Consider the following 22,334-nt stretch of genomic DNA (forward strand, 5'->3'; position numbering starts at 1 on the left):
AACATGATGAAACCCCCGTCTCTACTAAAAATACAAAAAGCAGCCGGGCGCGGTGGCAAGTGCCTGTAATCTCAGCTACTCTGGAGGCTGAGGGAGGAGAATCGCTTGAAACCGGAAGGCGGAGGTTGCAGTGAGTCGAGATCGCGCCACTGAAATCCAGTCTGGGCGAAAGAGCGAAACTCCGTCTCAAAAAAAAAAAAAAAGAGAAAGAAAAAAAAGAAAAAAAAAAATTCTTGCCGGGAGCGGTGGCTCACGCCTGTAATCCCGGCACTTTGGGCGGCCGAGGCGGGCAGATCACGAGGTCAGCACATTGAGACCATCCTGGCTAACACGGTGAAACCCCGTCTCTACTAAGGGGTACAAAAAATTAGCCGGGCGTGGTGGCACGCGCCTGTAGTCCCAGCTATTCGGGAGGCTGAGGCAGGAGTAATCGCTTGAACCCGGGAGGTAGATATTGCAGTGAGCCGAGATCGAGCCACCGCACTCCAGCCTGGGGTACAGAGCGAGATATAGGGTGTATTACCTTGGAACACTATTGTTGCCAACTTGATCTCCCACCTATGGTGGCCACTTTGAGTCCAAAAACAGGCACATACGCTGACAAGTATATTGAGACATTCATAAAAGCTCTTTGAATTGGCAATGGGAGTCATTGCACACTTTTTTTTTTTTTTTTTTTTTTTTTTGAGACGAGGTCTTGGTCTGTTGCTCAGGCTTGAGTGCAGTGGCTGCAGCGATCACAGCTCACTGCAGCCTCGACCTCCTAGGCTCAAGCAATCCTCCCACCTAAGCCTCCTGAGTAGCTGAGACTACAGGCACACACCACCACACCTGGCTAATTTTTAATTTTTTTGTAGAGACCTAGCTCTCACTACGTGAGCCCAGGGTGGTCTCAATTGTTTGGTCCTGGAATCAAATATTTCTCCCACCTCGGCCTCCCAAAGTGCTAGGATTACAGGTGTGAGCCACTGAGCCTGGCCTCACTGCACATTTTTGAACAAGTGAGTGATTTGATTTAAATTTTGCTTTTTAGAGACAGGGTCTGAGTGCAGTGGTGCAATCACCGCCCCCTGTAATTCCTGGGCTCAAGGGATCCTCCCACCACAGCCTTCCAGGTAGCTGGCACCATAGGTATGCACAATCATCCCCTGCTAATTTAAAAAAATTGTTTGTAGAGATGAGGTCTCGCTTTTTTTTTTTTTTTTTTGGAGACAGAGTCTCGCTTTGTCGCCCACGCTGGAGTGCAGTGACACAATCTCGGCTCACTGCAAGCTCCGCCTCCCAGGTTCATGCCATTCACCTGCCTCAGCCTCCCGAGTAGCTGGGACTACAGGTGCCTGCCACCACGCCCGGCTAATTTTTTGTATTTTTTTTTTTCAGTAGCGACGGGGTTTCACCGTGTTAGCCAGGATGGTCTCGACCTCCTGCACTCGTGATCCACCCCCCTCGCCCTCCCAAAGTGCTGGAAGAGGTCTCGCTCTTTTGCTCAGGCAGGTCTCAAACTTCTGGGCTCAAGTAATCCTCCCACCTCAGTCTGCCAAAATGCCGGGATATGAACAAACACATCCAGCCCCTGATAACTTTTTTTTTTTTTTTTTTTTTTTTCTGAGACGGAGTTTCGCTCTGTGCCCCAGGCTAGAGTGCAGTGGTGTGATCTCTGCTCACTGCAACCTCTTGCCTCCCGGGTTCAAGCGATTCTCCTGCTTCAGCTTCCCAAGTAGCTGGGATTACAGGCGCGCACCACCAAGCCCAGCTAATTTTTGTATTTTTAGTAGAGAGGGGTTTCACCATGTTGGCCAGGTTAGTCTCAAATTCCCGACCTCAGGTGATCCGCCCGCCTCGGCCTCCCAAAGTGCTGGGATTACAGGTGTGAGCCACAGCGCCCAGCTCCCCTGATAACATTTTAAAGCAAAAATATTGACAACTTGCATGTGGAAAGTGAGGACTCTCCACATAGGTTATGAGGGGTTGGGAGACTAATTTTGAGGTTTGAGATCTTGAAGCTAGAGAGGTTGCTAATGATGTTCAGGTGCAAGTTGTGGCTGTGATGTACATGACTGAAGTAGGATGAAAGCGTTCACTGGCATTGAGAAGTTCAAAGCCAAGGGTGTTAGAAAAGTCATCACACCGGCACCACTGGGCATGACAGCAGTGGGCAGGGAGGCAGCAATTCAATTGCTAAAATTACTAAAGAAAACAGGAGACTGCTCTGGAAGCTAAGTGAAAGAGATACGAAACTGAGTATATGTAATTACTGTAGTCCCCTAAAAACCATAGAAGATATGCAAACATAACCCTTCGATTTTAGATAATTTTCAAGTCTATCTCTCCATGTTACAAGTCATAGCGCAGCCTACCTCTAGAGAGAATACATACTATAATAAATTACCCAGTTTAGACTTGGAATACTTTGCAAACTCAGTAGAAGATAGAAAAGTTAGTTTCCACGATATTGCAATAAGATGCTAATAGTATTAATACTCACATATTAATTCTGGAGTATACATGGAGTATTAATACCACGCTTAATATTTAACATGTTTTATTTTGATTATCGAATCAATGGAATACTTTTTTTTTTTTGAGACAGAGCTTAACTCTTGTTGCCTAGGCTGGAATGCAATGGTGTGATCTCGGCTCACTGCAACCTCCGCCCCCCGCCCCGCCCCGCCCAGGGCTCAAGCAATTCTGCCTCAGCCTCAGGAGTAGCTGGGATTACAGGCAACCGCCAGCATGCCCAGCTAATTTTCTGTATTTTTAGTAAAGACGGGGTTTCACTATTTTGGCCAGGCTGATCTCGAATTCCTGACCTCAGGCGACCCACCCGCCTCGGCCTCCCAAAGCGCTGGTATTACAGGGGTGAGCCACCGCGCCCGGCCCAGTGGAATACTTTCAACGGTGCTTGTGCGCTGACTTCCCATCTTCCAACGCATCCACAAATTGCAGCCAAAATGATGTTACTACAGTAAAAACTTGGAGAACGCAGTGTGGTTTAACATGGAAGGAGCAGAACCTGTGGAGTCCAAAGGACCCGTGTTCCTATCCTTGTTGTGCCACTTGACACGTTCCACACAAGGGTCCTACAGTGTTGGTTCACCGTCTCCAGCAATCAGGATGACTCCCTGAAGGGCCGTCAGACGAAACAAACGCGCAACCTGTGACAACTGCATTGTTTACGTAACTTTCGCCAAATCGGCTCCTTCCTACGAAATATCTAGCTCACAGAGCCGGATGAGATTCTTTCTTGCTTTAATTCTCTGAAGAGCCACAGCTGTCCATTTTCCACGTGAGGCTGAAAACTGGATTTCAGAACGCTCTCCTTCCAGCCGCGTTCACCTAGTAACCCCAGCTCGGGGCCAAGGACCTGCAGCCCGGGCGCGACCCGGAAAAGGAATCCGCCCTTTTCGCCTCCTGCGCACCAATCGCCCGGAGTTGGCGTTTCCGTAGCCGGGACAGAGCCCACCCTCTAAGAGCCGCCGAGTCCGGACCGCAGAACGGGCCGCGCGTGCGCAGTGGCATCGGCAGCGCTTCCGGTGCGCCGGGCGCGGACGCGGGCACGCACACACGCAAGCACGCCTCCACTTAACTCGCGCAGCCTCGGCAGCTCCCGAGTCCAGCAACAGTGCCGTTCGCTCGACCGAGATGCTGCGGGCCTGTCAGTTATCGGGTGTGACCGCTGCCGCCCAGGTGAGCACTGGGGCTCCCGAGGGCGCGTGAGGAGGCTGACCTAGGACCGCCAGCGAAAAACGGGGGAGCCTTGGGCGCTGCCTAGCCTCCAGGACAAAGGCGAGTCTCTGGGCTACCCTTGTCGGGAGAGGCCCCGGCTGGCAGCTAGGCAGCCACCAGGGAGTTCGCCAGACTGGGATGACTTGAGGTTATTGCAGCAGCGGGGTGGGGTGTGGAGAGTAGCGGGAGGCGCGGCTTCGAGGGCGTGTAGTCCAATCAGCGCCGCGCTGCCCCCGTCCAGGACCAATCCTGGCTGCTGGCGTCTGGGTCGCCGGTTGGGCGCGCGATAGGTTTTTAGTGCTGAAGGTCGACGGGGGAGAACTACAGTTCCCGGCAGGACGAGCGGAGCCCCGGCTAGTTAATAAGGAGGTGCCTGGACTTCTAGCGAGTGTCCACATTTTAGGAGTCAAGGTTGTAATTATCTGTGAGGGACTGCCTTTCTTTTCGCAGCTGGGAACACTTCTGCACTATTCTTAATCCAAACAAAAGCGAAAGATTTTCCTTTGTGGAGCTGAAACTCCTGGTCTTCAAGGAAAGACAGGAGTCATGACCTTGTGGCTCATTTCTGAGATTAGGACAGGGATCTGTGTCTCCAGGCGCTGGGACTACTTTGACATTCAAGAAGCCTAAATACCCAGTTACTTTTAGTTTTGCGTAATTGCCAAAGTTACTTTCTAAAATTGAAAATAAAAAAGCCTGTTTCCATTGCTCACGATTATCAGAGAGTTGATATTTTGGCAAAATGTTGTAGATAGCAAAACAAGTACTGTGACTAAAGCGGTAAGGGAACAGAATCCCTAGGAAGAGTGAGTTAGAGATCATAAAAGTCAGGCTTTGTTTTTTCAAGTTCGCTTCTCTTCCTATTTGGAAGGGGTTGCTGCTAGGTAACAGAAGCAACCTCTTCCTTGGGAAAGTGGAACGAAGCTATGTTAGTTTTCTATTGCTGCGTAACAACCACAAATTTAGCAGAATCTTACGGGTTCTGTAGGATAGAAGCCTGGTCCTGGATGATCTGTGTTCTCCCCTCCAGGTCACACAAGGCTGCAAAGTATTAGCCATGCTGTGGTTCTCATTTGGAGATCTGAGTCCTCTTCCAGGCTCATGCAGTTTCTGGGCAGAATTCAGTCCCTTGCAGTTACACGACTGAAGTTCCTTTTTTCTTGCTGCCTCTTGTCAGCCACTGCTCCCAACTTCTACAGCCTGCCCACAGTTCCTTGCCTCAAGGCTTCCAGAGGCCATTCATAACATGGATGGCTGCTTTCGTGCAGGCTACCAGGAGCTTACCTCTCTAACTTCCAAATTTCTTTTATTTCGGTCTTTCCTCTCTAGACCCAGATTTAAAAGGCTTATGTGATTAGACCAGGCCCACCTGGATGACCTCCTTTTCAGTTAATGCAGAGTCAACTTTTTGGGATGCCATTTGGGAAATAAAACTAATTAAAACTTGGTAATAAAAAATGAACCCTTTTATAGCTCTGAATCCAGATGTCTAAACTTCCTGAAATTGCTATCTTGTAAAATTCTTTGGTTTATTCTCACCATCTCCTCAATCATTCTGTAGCATTTGACATCTGCTTTATGAGGCTGTTTGCACTTTTGGCTTCTCTCAAGTAATATTTTGGGTCCCATCTAGTTTTCCCTTACTGAGTCTGCTGCTTCTTCGTACCTCGAAATATACACCTTCTCAGTTCTCCGTGTCTCTTTATAGACTCTCCAATTTGAGATTACATCAACTGTCAGAACTTTAATCCCCAAGCAGATGACTCTCAAGCCTTATCGTATTTGATTGTGCCAACTTATCCAGAATATCTCACATGTCAAGATCCTTTCCACTTTATTAAACCCCATCTTTTTTTTTTTTTTTTGGATACGGAGTGTCACTTTGTCACCCAGGCTGGAGTGCAGTGGCGCAATCATGGCTCACTGCAGCCTTGACCTCCCGAGCACAAGCAGTCCTCTTACCTCAGCCTCCTGAGTAGCTGGGACCACAGGCATGTGCCGCCATCCCTGGCTAATTTTTAAAAAAATTTTTGTAGAGACAGAGTCTCTCTGTGTTGCCCAGGCTGGTCTCAATCTCCTGAGCTCAAATGATCCTCCCACTTCTGCCTCCCAAAATGCTGGGAATATAGGTGTTGAGCCACTGTGCCCAGCCAACCCCATCTTCTTAAATGTCTTACTGCTTTTACTGTTGCCTCCTAGAGTCCATTCTTTAGGAGGGAATAGTAAAAGCAGTAAGACATTTAGTAAAAGGCTTTTTAAAAGGTAAACATGCAAACATGAGGTCATGCTCTTTAGAGACATCCCATCACATTCAGAATAAAATCTAAACTGCTTACCATGGGCCCTTGATCTGATTCTTCTCGTATTTCATTTTTCTACTGCCTCACTCATATTCTCCTGGTAATCTCCAGCATGTGCCTCACTGCCTTTTCATCAGTTGCTTCTTTTGCCCTGAACTCTTCACACACGTTTGCTTAGCTTATTCCTTTCAGGTGTTTTTTCAAATGTCACCTTCCCTTCAGAGAGGGCATCCTGATCCAAAATAAAATGCTCACTACTCTGGCCTTCCTTGCATCACTGTATCTTTACCCCATCCTACTTTGTTATACTTTGTAGCTCCTAGCACTACCTGATGTTATAATGTGTATTTATTACACAGTTTCCACCTTTAAAAAGTAAGCTCCACAATGGAACTGTGTCCATATTGTTTACTGCTGTATTTCCAATATTGACAATAGTCGCTGGCTCCAAGTAGATGCTCAGTGAATGTTTTACGATATATAAATGAAAGAATGAATGTGTTCATAAATTGTTTTTTAATTTTTAAAAATATTTTAGAGATGGGGTCTCATTGTGTTTCCCAGGCTGGTCTTCAACTCCTGGGCTCAAGTGATATGCCCACCTCGGCCTCCCAAAGTGGAATTTTTCTTAAATCTGCGTAAGTGGATGTGACCTCCCTTTAAACATCCCATATATTTTCAAACCTCTGATTATATATTAAGGTTCTCCAGAGAAACAGAAACAATAGGGGTGTGTGTGTGTGTGTGTGTGTGTGTGTGTGTGTGTGTGTGTGTGTGTGTTGAGATAGGTTCTCATTCTGTTGCCCAGGCTGGAGTACAGCAGCGTGATCATAACTCATTGCAGTCTCAATCTCCTGGGCTTAAGCGATCCTCCCACCTCACCTCCTGAGCAGCTGGGACTACAGGCTTAGGCTGCCATGCCCAGCCAATGTTTTGGACTTTTAGTAGAGATGGGGTCTCGCAATGTTGTTCCAGCTCATCTTGAACTTCTGGGCTCACGCAATCTCCCGACCGTGTCCTCCCCAAAGTGCTGGGATTACAGGCATGAGTCATAGTGCTCAGCCTAGGAAGATTTTTTATTTATTTATTTGTTTGTTTGTTTATTTATTTATTTATTTATTTATTTTTGAGACAGAGTCTTGCTCTGTCACCCAGGCTGGAGTGCAGCGGCGCAGTTTTGGCTCACTGCAAGCTTCGTCTCCCGGGTTCACGCCATTCTCCTGCCTTAGCCTCCCGAGTAGCTGGGACTACAGGTGCCTGCCACCACGCCCAGCTAATTTTCTTTTTTTTTTTTGTATTTTTAGTAGAGACAGGGTTTCACTGTATTAGCCAGGATGGTCTTGATCTCCTGACCTCGTGATCCACCCACCTCGGCCTCCCAAAGTGCTGGGATTACAGGCATGAGCCACCACACCCGACTGAAAGATGCATCATAAGGACTCTACTCACACAGTTATGGAGGCTGGCAAGTCCAGAATCTGCTGTGTGGGTTGGCAGGCTGGAGACCTAGGAGAGCCAATATTGCAGTTTCAGTCTACTGGCTAGCAGCCTGGAGACCCAGGAGAGTGGATCGTGCAGTTTCAGTCTGGAGGCAGTCTGCTAGAGAACTGCCTCTTGCTTTTTGTTGTGTTTGAGCCTTCAACTGATTGAATGAAGCCCACCCATGTTATAGGGCAATTTTTTGTTGTTGTTGTTGAGACAGGGTCTTGCTCTGTCACCCAGGCTGGAGTGCATTGGTGCAATCTCAGCTCACTGCAACCTCCATCCACCAGGCTCAAGCCATCCTCCCACCTCAGCCTCCTGAGTAGCTAGGACTGCAGGCATGCACCACCACACCCAGCTAATTTTTGTATTTTTTTTTTTTTTCTGTAGAGACAGGGTTTTGCCATATTACCCAGGCTAGTCTCAAACTCCTGGGCTCAAGCAATCCACCCTCTTTGCCTCCCAAAGTGCTGGGATTATAGGAGTGAGCCACCACGCCTGGCCACTAGTTCACCAATTAAAATGTTAATCTCATCCAAAAACACAATCCAAGTTGACACACAAAATGAACCATCACAGATAATATCTACTCTTTGTTGTTGTTGTTGTTGTTGAAATGGAGTCTTGCTCTGTTGCCCAGGGTGGAATGCAGTGGTGCAATCTCGGCTCACTGCAACCTCCGCCTCCTGGGTTCAAGCAATTCTCCTGCCTCAGTCTCTCAAGTGACTGGGACTACAGGTGTGTGCCGCTGTGCCCAGCTAATATTTTGTATTTTTAGTAGAGACAGGGTTTCACCGTATTAGCCAGGATGGTCTCGATCTTCTGACCTTGTGATCTGCCTGCCTTGGCCTCACAAAGTGCTGGGATTACAGGCATAAGCCACTGCGCCCGGCCCAGTATCTACCTTATTCTTTATGTTTGGGCTCATCATCCTTGCATGCCTTAGATGTGGGTATTCAGTAAATGTGCTTTAGAACTCTGGTCCCTCCTGTTTTTGTTTTCTTTTTTTTTCCTCAGACCTAACACCATCTTTCTTCTGTTAGTCCCAGTGTTGCATCACCAGGCCCAACCTTTTTGAAGTGGTCATTGAGTTGGAGGACATGGGCTTTCCACCTAGCCTAGCCCTCTCTCAAACTACAAACCTGGAGGTGATCATTTATATATGGAGTATCTTTCCTGCTTATAACTTGAAAGAAGAAGAAGAAACATTATTATTCTGGAGGATCAACCACGCCAGCTTATTTAAGACCAAGTTTGATAACTCAGCTAGTTTAGGATTGAACTTGTGTGTGGACATGAGCTATCATCTTCTAGAATTCCTTCTTTCTGTTAGGATTATGAAACATTATGTTGCTCAGTGATAGAGATAGGCAGCCAACCGCACGTGCTAGAAAGTAGTTTAGTAGATCATGCGGCCAGGTGTTTGCTTCTGCCCTTGCTAGAATCCTCTTTATTATTCCTTTTTTCATATCTGTAGGCCAGTAGCCTTCAAACCATTTTGAAATACATCTTACGCCTTAACTTACTACACCCAAGTGATAACGTATAAAATATATTCACATATATGCAGGGAAAGCTAAAGTATCAAGTTTCTGCTTTTGTCATATTGATAAGTATCTGCCATTTCTATAACTAAAGAGCGTGTTTTTCTCCTAGAATAGAATATGTTTATACTGAAGTGTAATGCTGCTTCATTGTAAAACTGTAATGTAAAATGTAGAATTTCATGTAATGAAATTTAGTGTAATGTAAAATTTCAGTGTAAAAACTTAACTCGATTTTTTGTGGGATATACTTTTTAACCTTAATGCATGATTCGTATAAAGTATTTTAAATTAACAGTAGGAAAAGTTAATTTGTTGTATATCAGTCTATATTTCAAATGTAGAACTGTCCATTAACTTATGGGTGCCTTTTCGTTTGTGTGGGAGGAGTCCTTATGACAAAAATCCACAAAAATGTTATCAGCTGACAGCAATCAGCAGTCTGTGGAGGAAACCTGAAACCTCTAATTAGAGTTCACACGAGGCAGCTCATATTGCAGGCTCCATGTCCAGGATGTCATGCTAGATTGTGGTTTCTTTATGTCTTCACTTTGGTAGAGCTAAGGAACAGATGGTCTGTGTAACAACATTAATCATGGGGCGGGTCACTTGAGGTCAGGAGTTCAAGACCAGCCTGGCCAGTGTGGTGAAACCCCCACCTCTACTAAAAATAGAAAAATTAGCCAGGTATGGTGGCAGGTGCCTGTAATCCCAGCTGCTTGGGAGGCTGAGGCAGGAGAGTCTCTTGAACCTGGGAGGTGGAGGTTGCAGTAAGCCGAGATCACGCCATTGCACTCCAACCTGGGTGTCACAGCAAGACTCTATCTCAGAAAAAAAAATCACGTGGGAATTGTATGTTTCCTTTTTTTTTTAATATCACGTTTCTGCAGGTTAGAAGCAACAAGGCTAACCTTATATGTCTAGACAGATTGCTTGGAAACAGTGTTGTCCTTTCTATGTCATAGGTCCTTATTAATAAAAAGGAATTCCAGGGCAAAAAAATAGCCAATATTTTGTGTGTTAATATAGGATATTTAGTTTATATTGATAGTTTAGTACTTAAGAGAGCTCTGGAGACAGGCCTTATGTTTGGCAATGGTTTTTAGCTATAACACCAAAAGCACAAGCAACAAAAGAAACTAAAGATAAATTGGACTTCATTAAATCTTAAATTTTTGTGCATCAAAGGGATAGTTGAGAGTGAAAAGAATGAAAGTATTCTAGTGGATACTAGATATTTTGGATATTAGACCCTCATCATATCTGATGAGGTGTTCCTTTTTAGGTAAGGAACTCCTGCAACTCAGTAACAAAAAAGACTAGCCAAATAAAAAAATAGGCAAAGGGCCCAGGCTCTGTGGCTCATGCCTGTCATCCCAGCACTTTGGGAGGCTGAGGCAGGCAGAACGCTTGAGCACAGGAGTTCAACACTAGCCTGGACAACATGGCGAAACTCTGTCTCTACAAAAAATACAAACATAAGCTGGGTGTAGTGGCATGCACCTGTAGTCTTAGCTACTCGGGAGGCCGGGAAGTGGGAGGATTGCTTGAGCCTGCAAGGTTGAGGCGGCAGTGAACCATGATGGTGCCACAGCACTCCAGCCTGGGTGACAGAGTGAGACCCTGTCTCCAAATATATACGTGTGTGTGTGTGTGTGTGTTTGTGTGTGTGTGTGTATGCGCAAAGTACTTGAATAGCCATTCATTCAAAGCAGATATACAGATGGCCAAGAAGCACATGGAAAGATGCTCAACATCCTTTGACACTAGGGAACTGCAAATTAAAACCATGAGATTGTGAAATGCAAATTAAAACCATGAAATGCAAATTAAAACCAGTTCACAACCACTAAGATGGTTATAATAAAAATGGAAAATAGCAAATTAGCTGGGCATGGTAGTACATGCCTGTAATCCCAGCTACTTGGGAGGCTGAGGCAGGAGAATCACTTGAACTTGGGAGGCGGAGGTTGCAGGGAGCCAAGATTGCTCCATTGTACTCCAGCCTGGGGGACAAGAGCAAAACTCAGTCTCAAAAACAAAAACAAATGTTGGGGAGGGTATAGAGAAATTGGAACCCTTGTACATTGCTAGTGGGAATGTAAAAACTATTAGTAGTAGTAGTAGTAGTATTTTGGAGACAGTTTCATTCTTGTTGCCCAGACTGGAGTGCAATGGCGCAATCTCGGCTCACCGCAACCTCTGCCTCCTGGGTTCAAGGGATTCTCCTGCTTCAGCCTTCTGAGTAGCTGGGATTACAGGCATGCGCCACCACGCCCAGCTAATTTTGTATTTTTACTAGAGACAGGGTTTCTCCATGTCCTGGGTTCAAGAGATTCTCCTGCTTCAGCCTCCCGAGTAGCTGGGATTACAGGCATGCGCCACCATGCCCAGCTAATTGTGTATTTTTAGTAGAGACGGGGTTTCTCCATGTCCTGGGTTCAAGGGGTTCTCCTGCTTCAGCCTCCCAAGTAGCTGGGATTACATGCATGCGCCAGCGCACCCAGCTAATTTTGTATTTTTACTAGAGATGGGGTTTCTCCATGTTGGTCTGGCTGGTCTCGAATTCCCAACCTCAGGTGATCTGCCTCGGCCTCCCAAAGTGCTGGGATTACAGGTGTGAGCCACCGAGCCTGGCCGTGTCTCAGTAATTTAAACATAGAATTAAACATGACCCTGCCAAAAGAATAAAAAACTGATGTTCAAACAAAAACTTTTAGATGAAGATTCATAGCAACATTATTCACAATTCACAGCCAAAAGGTGTGGCAACCCAAATGTCCATTAACTGATGACTGGATAAACAAAATATGGTATGTTTATGTGATAAAATATTAGATTCAGCCATAAAAAGGAATGAAGTACAAGCTGCATATATGATACATGTTACAGTGTGGATGAATCTTGAAAACATTATACCAAGTGAAAGAAGCTGGGCAAAAAGATGTACATTGTGTGATTCATTTATGCAAAATATCTCAAATAGGCAGATTCATAGAAACAGAAAGTACATGGTGGTTGCCAGGGTCTAGAGAGAGAGGAAAAGGGGATGACTGCTTAATGGATGTAGGATTTCCTTTTGGGGTGATGAAAATGTTCTAAGATTAGATAGTGGTGATGGTTGTTGTACAACATCGTGGATGTACTAAATACCATGGAATTGTACATTTTAAAATGGTTAGAATGGTGAATTTTATGTTACGGGAATTTTGTCACATAGAGGAAAAAAAAATAACACCTGCCACCAGGTATTTGCAGATGGCCTGAAGTATAGAGGCAGAGCTAGATACACACATACACACCCTAAACTTGAAGAGGCTTCCAATGGCCCAAGATAGGAAAATTTGATCAAAAAGACAGTAATTGCAAATGGTTGAAATCCATCATAAGTGTTGAAATCCATGAATTTGAAAAGGTCTGTTCTTATCAGTTATAGCTGCATAACAAGCCAACTTGAGCTTGGGGTAAAATAACAGTATTTATTGGTTTACTCAGTTCTGGAAAATTTTGCCCAGAGACTCTCATGAAGTTGCAGTCAGATAGTTACTAGGTCTACAGTCATCCCCAAGTCGTCTTTACTCTCATATGTGGCAGTAAATAGTGGCTGCAGCTGACACCTCAGCAGGGACTGTTGGCTGGATCACCCATCTGTGGCATCTTTAAGTGTCTGGACTTCCAAACACTTTGGTGGCTGGGTTCCAAGAGCAAGTGTGTAACAAGAGACAGAGCCAGGTAGAAGCTGTATCCTTTTTATGTCTTAGTCTCAGAAGTTACAGAGCATCACTTTCACTGCCTTTTATTAGTTAATTAGTAACAAAGGCCTGCCCTGTGGGAAGTGTACATAAAACTTATTGTTGGGAGAGGGGCACGTTTCTGGAACAGCCTGTGGTACAGGAAGTATTGTTGCAGTCAATTCCGGATATTATCCTCAGCCTTCTGGACGCAACTGACATCTCTCCCACATGCAAATACACTCACAACCTTCTCCAAGACCCTCCAGAGTCTAATGCCATCAAAGCATCAGCATTAGGAATAAGATCTTGTTATCTAAATCAGATCTTACTATGGATAAGGCATCTTGAATGTGGTCCCTAGGGTATAGCTTCTTAAACACTTTTCTTGGTGATCTAAAGCCCTGTAAACTAAAGAGACAAATTATCTGCTCCCCATACACTCAGCATATGGTAGTATGACAGGCACAGGATAATCACTCTAGACACTCCTATTCAAAAAGGAAGAAACTAAGAGGCACACAGCGGTCACCATTCAATAACAAGTGTAAAATTCAGCTGGTGCTGTGTTTCTAATTCCTTGATTAGAGCTCAATGCTACTGCTTGGGAATGATTCTCTTCAGCTCTTTGTTCTACCCTTTGGACTCCTGGTTTTACACTTGAATTATTCGTCTGTTTCCAGAATATGTAGCCTGTTGCAGCTGAATTGTTTCATAGCCTACTTTCTGTCTGTAGAAGTTTAAGAGTCCAAAAGCTTCTTTTCATTTTGTCCTCTTTTTCACTTTAAATATAAGCCAGGATGTTTTTTATTAATACAATTAACAAGTTTGTGAGTTTCCCGTGAATCTTAATGGGGTCTTCTTCATTAGACGCGTGATACTCACACATCTTCTCAAGATAAGCCCTTCTCCATTTTGGGCTTCCTGTGAGGCTGCTGTAGGTAACACCTTTAATGTTCTGAGTAACCTTATTGTTTTAATAGAATCTGGGAAACACGTCCTTAGATTCTTAGAGGGCCTTTTCTCAAGGTAAAAAGACTCTATGAGGGGCATCTCCTTAGATCTTTCTGAGATCTCAGAGTGTCTTTTGGTCACACACTGGATTTGGTCTTTGGCTTGAAACCCTTCTCTATTTGAGAATCTATTTGAAAACAAGAAAGTTTTATTTTTGAACCCACCGAATCCTGACTCTTTTTTTGTTTGTTTGTTTTTTGAGACAGAGTCTTGCTGTGTTGCCAGGCTAGAGTGCAGTAGCGCAATCCTGACTCACTGCAACTCTGCCTCCTGGGTTCAAGCAATTCTCCTGCCTCAGCCTCCCGAGTAGCTGAGATTACAGGCACGTGCCACCACGCCTGGATAATATTTGTATTTTTAGTAGAGACAGGGTTTCACTATGTTGGCCAGGATGGTCTCGATCTCTTGACCTTGTGATCCGCCCGCCTTGGCCTCCCAAAGTGCTGGGATTACAGGTGTGAGCCACCATGCCCAGCCATCCTGACTCTTTTATGTTTCCTTTAAATTTTGCTTGAAAGCTAAACAGGTTTTTGTTTTGTTTTTTAATGCTCATCTCTGTCCTTATACTCAGCTAAAAGAAATCAGTTAGCACTTGTGAACACTGTACTTGGAACTCTTCAGCAAAATACATCAGTTCATTAGGTATAGCTATAATTTTCTCTTTTCCATGTCTGTCATTACAGATGACAGTTTTGATAAACTTCTGTCAGTACGTAACAAGAATATCTTTTCCTCCAGGTTCCAAAAACTTTTTTTTTTTGCTTTTCTTTAAGCGCTCACCAACAGGCTCTGCGAAGGCCATTAGGCTTCTGCTAACAGTCTCTTCAAGGTTCTTCCAGCTTCTGCCACCCCCACACCGGTCCCAGAGTCATGACCTCGTGTTTATGTTTTGTTGTAGTAGCACCCCTCTTCTAGGTATAAACATATGTTTGGTTATCTGTAGCTGTGTAACAGATCACCCTAAACTTAGTGGTATTAAATAGCAGTGTAATTATAATTGTTATCTTATATTAACAATAATAAGCGTATTAATATATAAGTTATGTAAGTGAAAATTACTCAGTGCTTTGAGAGGCCGAAGTAGGATTGCTTGAGGCCAGGAGTTCAGAATCAGCTTGGGTAACATAGCAGACCTGGCTCTATAAAAAACAAGAACAACAATATTAGCTAGGTATGGTGGGCATGTGCCTGTAGTCCCAGCTACTCAGGGGGCTGAGGCTGGAGGATCACTTGAGCCCAGGAGTTCGAGGTTACAGTGAGCTATGGTAATGCCACTGCATTCCAGCCTTGGCAACAGTCTCTTAAAAAAAAAAAAAATTATATGCTTGAAACACTCTGTTTCTACATTTTCACCCCTCAGATTGTCAATGATTAAAAAAATACAATACAGTGTGTTGGAGAAAATGTGGGAAAACATACTTGCATATTACTAGAGAGCAGTTTGGCTAATTTGGCAATATTGACATGCAAATTTTACTTTTAAGAATAGACCCAAAATTGTGGATACAGTGTTACTCAGGTAGCATTATTTATTTTAACAGTAATTTAGAAAAAACCTCAGTGTCCCTCAATAGGGGCTGGTTAACAATTAAACATTAAGTAACAATGGAATGCCAAATCATAAAATCCCATGGGAAGCTTTTCATGTATTGATATATAGTGATTTAAAATATATATCCTTGAACTTTAATAGAGAGCTGTGTGTATATTATGGTATCATTTGTGTAAAGGTGGAGAAAGTCAGGAGAATATGCATATTTGAATAAATATACATAAAATGTCTCTGGATAAATAAGAAACTGACAGTGTCAGTTGCCTATGGCAAGCATGGGGTGGCTGGGGAAAGAAGTATGAGGGAGATTTCACTCTATGTATATTTAAACTTTTAAAATTATTATTTAAAATAAGATTTTAAATTTATTTAGTATTAGGAAGTTTTAACTTATAGTCAAAATACATTCTGTCAAAGGGAGGATGGAGAGTCAAGATAAAAGAAAATAGAAGGTAGATAAAGAAACATTTAAAAATACTGATGCTGGGCATGGTTGTTCATACCTGTAATTCCAGCACTTTGGGAGGCCGCAGCAGGAGAATAGGTTGAGGCCAGGAGTTTGAGACCAGCCTGGTCAACATAGCAAGACCTGGTCTTTACAAACAAACAAGCAAAAATATTATTCAAAGAAAAACTGATGTGACTTTCGGTAGTCTCAAACTCTAGTGTTAAATTTGTCCCTGATTTCCTGGAGTCGGTTATCCATTATGCTTGCTGCTTGATACTCCAGTTAGCTACTTATCCATTGTTAACAGTGCCTTAACTTTTGACCTGAATACCTATTTATACCTAGACAGATTAAAAAATGCAACCTTAAATATAATACGACTTCAGTGGCCTCTTAATATTTTCTCCCTACGTCACAAAAATGGAGTTGTTGACATATAAAAATAGATGCATTTCTGTTTATAATTTCATACTACCTGCTTTACAGAATAGAAGGAAAACATCTTTTCTATTAAAAATGGTTAAAAAATGTTGGGAATTCTACAGGGTAGGTAATAATTGAAATACTGGGGTTTTTGTTGTTGTTGTTATTTTTTGTTTTCATTTTTTTGGGGGGAGTGGAGGGGATAGGGTCTCATTCTATTGCCCAGACTGGACTGAAGTGACACAGTCTTGGCTCCCTGCAACCTCCACCTCCCAGGCTCAAGTGATTCTCATGCCTCAGCCTCCCAAGTAGCTGGGACTATAGGTGCATGCCACCAAACCTGGCTAGTTTTTGTATTTTTAGTAGAGATGGAGTTTTGCCATGTTGCCAAGGCTGGTTTTGACATCCTGGGCTCAAGCAATCCCCCTGCCCACCCCCGCCAGCCTCTCAAAGTGCTGGGATTACAGGCATGAGCCACCATGCCAATAATTAAAATACTTTTAAATACCAGTTGTATCTGCTTTACATATTTTAAAACATCTGATTTGTTTTTTTGTTTTTCAAAATGTATTACTACATTAGTTAGCTGTTTACCTCTAGGCTTTGGCCAGTAGAGTGTAAATTATAACTATAGAGTAATTTCATGTGCCCTCTGATGATGTGATATATTTTCCTAAAACTACAGATACTTTTAAAAGGAAGTTTTTGTTATTCTGATATTCCTTAAATACAATTTCAGTAAAGAACCTAGAGAAAGCATTTTTCCCCTTGTTGCAGCTTAATTTTTCTTTGTATTTTAAAAGAAGATACTTTTATGGATTTGATAAGTGTAAATTTTCAAATTGATAGGTATGAATGGTTTAAAGTTTATGAAAACCTTCCCCAACAGTATTTAGATGCTTGTTCATTTGCTTGATTTAGGGGATCCACATATTATTAAGAAATTTTTAGGTATATTTTACTCTTATTAAAACCAATCACAAACCATATAGCCCTGATCACTTGTTTTATGTAAGAATAGACTAGTTATATGGGGACAGGTGTACTTGAGCATTTGCAACATTAATTAAAATGTTTTTCTTAAAATGGTTGGCTTTTAGACTAACAATATGCTAAGATAAACCAAAAATCAGCTTTTAAATGAATGCCTCTAGGAGTTGACCAGCTACATAGTTAGTTCAGAGATGGAAAACCTGGTTTTCTGGATCAGTTAGCTGAGGTTAGATCTGTCCCTTGAGTGTGTATCCTATAATGCCATGTTTTTGGCTAGACTTTGTGGATGATTTTTCAGATGTCTAAACTAAGCTTATAAAGTAAAAATAGATTTTTTTTTTTTTGCCAATTAAGAAAACATATAGCAAATACCAATTGTATTCAGGAAATAGCATACTTAAGACTTATTTAAAGGTGCTAATTGATCATAGTCTGATAATTCTTTTTAATATTAAAAGTAATTTTATGTGAGCCTTGGGGTATAAGAAGCATCACTGCTTTTAGGAATCTATAAATATGGGATAAATTGACTTCTGAAAAAAAGTAATTTTTTGTTTAATGAAGACATTTTTAATAAAAGTGTTTTATCTGTATTACCAACCCAAAAAGCTTACCAGTTTCCTTTAACTGTATTGGTTGTGATGTGTTTTCCTTCTTTAGAGTTGTCTCTGTGGGAAGTTTGTCCTCCGTCCATTGCGACCATGCCGCAGATACTCAACTTCAGGCAGCTCTGGGTATGTAGTGTGTCTCCCTATAACCAGGCTTTTCACTGTGTGCTGCTAAGGGAGTATGTGTGTGTTTTCCTTGAATGTGGGAATAGCTGTCTAAACCTTTTTTTTTTAAGGGATACATACACTGAAGCTTTGCTGTAACATTGTTGGGCTACCTTCTGGAGCATTGTTTGTAGGTAATAATTTGTTAATAATGCACCTTTTGGCTCTTTGGTAATTGGATGGCATCTGAAGCAGAGCTCTCCTTGCATGTGCAGTCTTCCATTCTACGGCCAATAGATTTATATCCAGAACTCAGCATGTTGTAACTTAAATAAGTGTTAAATTTATTTGGCATCTTATTATCTTTTCATGTTGTGACTTAAACAAGTGTTAAATTTATTTGGCATTTTATTATCTTCTTTTTTTTTTTTTTTTTTAAGACAGAGTCTTGCTCTGTTGCCCAGGCTGGAGTGCACTGGCTCGATCTTGGCTCAGTGCAACCTCCGCTTCCCAGGTTCAAGCGATTTTTCTGCCTCTGCCTCTGCCTCTGCCTCAGCCTCCCCCGTATCTGGGACTATAGGTGCGTGTCACCATGCCCAGCTAATTTTTGTATTTTTAGTAGAGACAGGGTTTTGCGATGTTGGCCAGGCTGGTCTCAAACTCCTGACCTCAGGTGATCCATCCGCCTCGGCCTGTCAAAGTGCTGGCATTACAGGTGTGAGCCACCATGCCTGGCTGATGTTTTATTATCTTTTGTAAAGAGTTTATTGTGTTTAGGCCAGGTGCAGTGGCTCACGCTTATAATCCCAGCACTTCAGGAGGCCGAGGCGGGCGGATCACCTGAGGTCAGGAGTTTGAGACCAGCCTGGCCATCATGGTGAAATCCCATCTCTACTAAAAATACAAAAATTAGCCGGGCATGGTGGCGCATGCCTGTAATCCCAGCTACTCGGGAGGCTGAGGCAGGAGAATCACCTGAACCCGGGAGGCGAAGGTTGCAGTGAGCTAAGATCATGCCATCACACTCCAGCCTGAGGAAGACTTTGTCTCAAGAAGAAAAAAAAAAAAAAGTTTATTGTGTTTATAGAAATGTTTGATTGAGGAAGAGGAGCCTTGAAAGTTAGTGATAGTTCTTGTTTGGATTCAGAGAGAATATCATGATTGTGGACATGTTGAATTAAATGTTAAAGGGTAGATTCCTAGATATTGTAGTTATTTTTAGTTACTCATACTTTTTTCTGTTTCTTTTTTTTTTTTTTTTTTTTTGAGACAAGGTCTTGTTCTGTTGCTCCAGGCTGGAGTGCAGTCGCATGATCACAGCTCACTGCAGCCTTGATCTCCCAGGCTTGAGCATTCCTCCTACCTCGGCCTCCTGATTAGCTGGGGCACCTGCTACTGTACTTGGCTAATTTTTTTTGGCAAGGGGCGGCAGGTAGAGATGGGATCTTACTATGGTGCCTAGGGTGGTTTTGAACTACTGGGCTCAAGCAACCCTTTAATCTAGGCCTCCCAAAATGAATAAATACTATTTTTGGTGGCAACATGTTAGAAACAAATCAGGAAAAGGTGATGTGCAGATGTGGTGGTAAACTTGGCTGCTATGATCTGAATTTGTGGTAGATAAGTAGAGGCTAGAGGTCTTTGAGATGGTTACATTGGTATAGGAAAATAGGTGTAGGAGAGCCAATAAATGTAAATGTATTTCCTATTTCTTTCACTTAGGTTGACTACTGGCAAAATTGCTGGAGCTGGCCTTTTGTTTGTTGGGGGAGGTATTGGTGGCACTATCTTATATGCCAAATGGGATTCCCATTTCCGGGAAAGTGTAGAGAAAACCGTACCTTACTCAGACAAACTCTTCGAGATGGTTCTTGGTTCTGCAGTTTATGATGTTCCATTGCCAAAGAAATCGGTAAGAGTTTTAAACAATATTTCAATTTATCCAATGAAATACTTTAAAAGCAAGTTGTTTTCATGTTGAAAATACAGTTTTCTTTTGATATTCTTGAAGGAGTGGTTCAGGACTTCCCATGGATACTCAAGTCTCAGATATAAAATGTTACAGTATTTGCATATAACCTATGTACACCCTCCCATATACTTTAAATCATCTCTAGATTAGATGTAATATCTAATACAGTGTAAATGCTGTGTAAATTTTCATTATACTTTGTTATTTAGGGAATGATGACAAGAAAAAAAAGTCTCCATGTTCAGTACAGGTGCAGTTTTTTTCTTTTATTGTTTTTTTTTGTTTGTTTGTTTTTGGTTTTTTTTTTTTTGAGATGGAGTTTCACTCTTGTTAACCAGGCTGGAGTGTAGTGGTATGATCTTGGCTTGCTGCAACCTCCGTCTCCTGGGTTCAAGCGATTCTCCTGCCTCAGCCTCCCGAGTAGCTGGGATTACAGGCACCTGCCAACATGCCAGGCTAATTGCTTGTATTTTTAGTAGAGATGGGGTTCACCATGTTGACCAGACTGGTCTCGAACTCCTGACCTCAGGTGATCCACCTGCCTCAGCCTCCCAAAGTGCTGGGATTACAGGTGTGAGCCACGGTGCCTGGCCAGTTTTCTTTAAATTGAACTAATAGTAGCTAGTACAGATGGATAATTATGCTTTTGGAGTCCCATAAGTGCTGTCAGTACATACCACATAGAAAGTAACTGTGCTGCACATAAGGGTAAATGGAGGAGATACCTTGGGCAGAGGTAACCATGGTTGCCCTGTGGACTGAGGGGGATGTCTATATGTTATCCCATGCTGTTGCAGCTATCAAGCTCTTACTTAGAACACTATAAAAACAAGTGCAGAATGGTCATGACATAAAACCATGTATTATGGTTAGTGGTTCCTTTTAGACCATAACACAAAGTCACAGAATTTTCAGCTAGATGCTGATTAGTTGACAGGATATCTTCTATTCCTGTAACTTTGGGTGTATTCCTTTTTTTCTCACCAGCCTAAAAAAAATTTTTTTTTTTTTTTGAGACAGAGTCTTGCTCTGTCACCTAGGCTTGAGTACAGTGGTGTGATCTCAGCTCATTGCAAATTCCGCCTCCTGGGTTCCAGCAATTCTCCTGCTTCAGCCTCCCAAGTAGCTGGGACTACAGGCGTGTGCCACCATGCCCAGTTAATTTTTGCATTTTTTTAATTAGAGATGGGGTTTCACCATGTTGGCCAGGCTGGTCTCAAACTCCTGACCTCAGGTGATCTGCCCACCTTGACCTCCTAAAATGCTGGGATTACAGGCATGAGCCACCACGCCCGGCCTAAAAGTTTTTTTAAACTCTAATCTTAAATGTTTCATCATTCACACACAGCTTCTTGTAAAAAACAAAAATTCTGTAAAAGAGCATGGATTTTTGACTCTTTGGTATTGGGTATTTCTTTATGCTATGAGGCTGGACATGGCTGATCAGTTTATTCTTAGAAACTGGGTGGACTTACTCTCTAGTATCTAACATGATCTAGAGACCCATCCTATAGCAAAGTTAACGTTTGGGAAAAGAACTGTCATCTAACTTCCTCCCTGTAACCCACCCCGACCATACTTTTTCAACATGTTTTTGACTAGTCTTCTACATCATTTATTCTTCTATACGGACTTTAAAATGACCATACTGACTGAGGGAGATAATTTGGCAGCTTCATAAGTTAAGGAGCAGAACCCTGTGGATTTATTCTAAAATCTTGAATCTATTTTAAGCTTCATGACCCAGGAGAAATAGCTGAAAGCTATTCCTAGAGTATGGTTGAAAAATTCAGAGCAGTGTTCTTTTCTCAGTTGACATGACTTCAAATGTCATTCTTTGTAGATGAATCCTTTATCCCTCCAAATAGCCTCTTCTCACTCCACTTTAGCTACCTTGGAGAACATTTCTACTTAATAACTCAGCATGTTTGTACTACACCACCTCCACACTTATACTACTCCTTATTTGCTTTTTTGTATTAAAGATAGTATACCAAGTTGTCAGGTGTAGCTAGGCCAGAATTCGTAGATTCTTCACAGGTTGCCCATATTTCATTAGCTGTCCTATCTTGTTTAATCTTCTTGCATTACCACTATCTGTACTCCTATTCTGACCTTTATCACTTCATATCCAAATTGTCTTCTTAACTAGACCTGTTGCTCTCCATGTGCACACAGTCTTTCCCATCTTCCTCCCAGTCTCTACCCACCTAGATCTCTCCTAACAGAATCTGGGTCATCTTTATATCAATACCAGAGAATCTTCTAAAAGAAGTGCTATGATATTTTCATGATAACACCTATTAATGTACTTCTAGATATTTCGTGTTGTTTAAAAGAAGACCACAGGATGTAATGTTTAAAAGAAGACCACAGGATGTAAAAACTAGAGAAATCTTAGAGTCTGTCTCACCTTCTGAATAAGTATGAAGCCAG

General features: G+C 42.7%; 1 protein-coding gene across 9 annotated transcripts in view; it reads left to right on the forward strand.

Annotated features, from left to right (window-relative positions):
- Positions 1–2,979: 2,979 nt before the first annotated feature.
- Positions 2,980–22,334, forward strand: part of IMMT (inner membrane mitochondrial protein) — a 52,449-nt gene continuing 33,094 nt past the window's right edge. For all 9 annotated transcript variants that reach the window (XM_010382002.2, XM_030920881.1, XM_010382003.2 and 6 more), the window contains exons 1-3: positions 2,980–3,687; positions 17,874–17,947; positions 19,649–19,838. In XM_010382002.2, coding sequence (XP_010380304.1) covers positions 3,643–3,687; positions 17,874–17,947; positions 19,649–19,838 — 309 coding nt within the window. In that variant the 5' untranslated portion in view covers positions 2,980–3,642. The remainder of the gene's footprint in view (positions 3,688–17,873; positions 17,948–19,648; positions 19,839–22,334) is intronic.

Source organism: Rhinopithecus roxellana, chromosome 17, assembly GCF_007565055.1.
Source record: "Rhinopithecus roxellana isolate Shanxi Qingling chromosome 17, ASM756505v1, whole genome shotgun sequence".
In the NCBI taxonomy this organism is placed as follows: Eukaryota; Metazoa; Chordata; class Mammalia; order Primates; family Cercopithecidae; genus Rhinopithecus; species Rhinopithecus roxellana.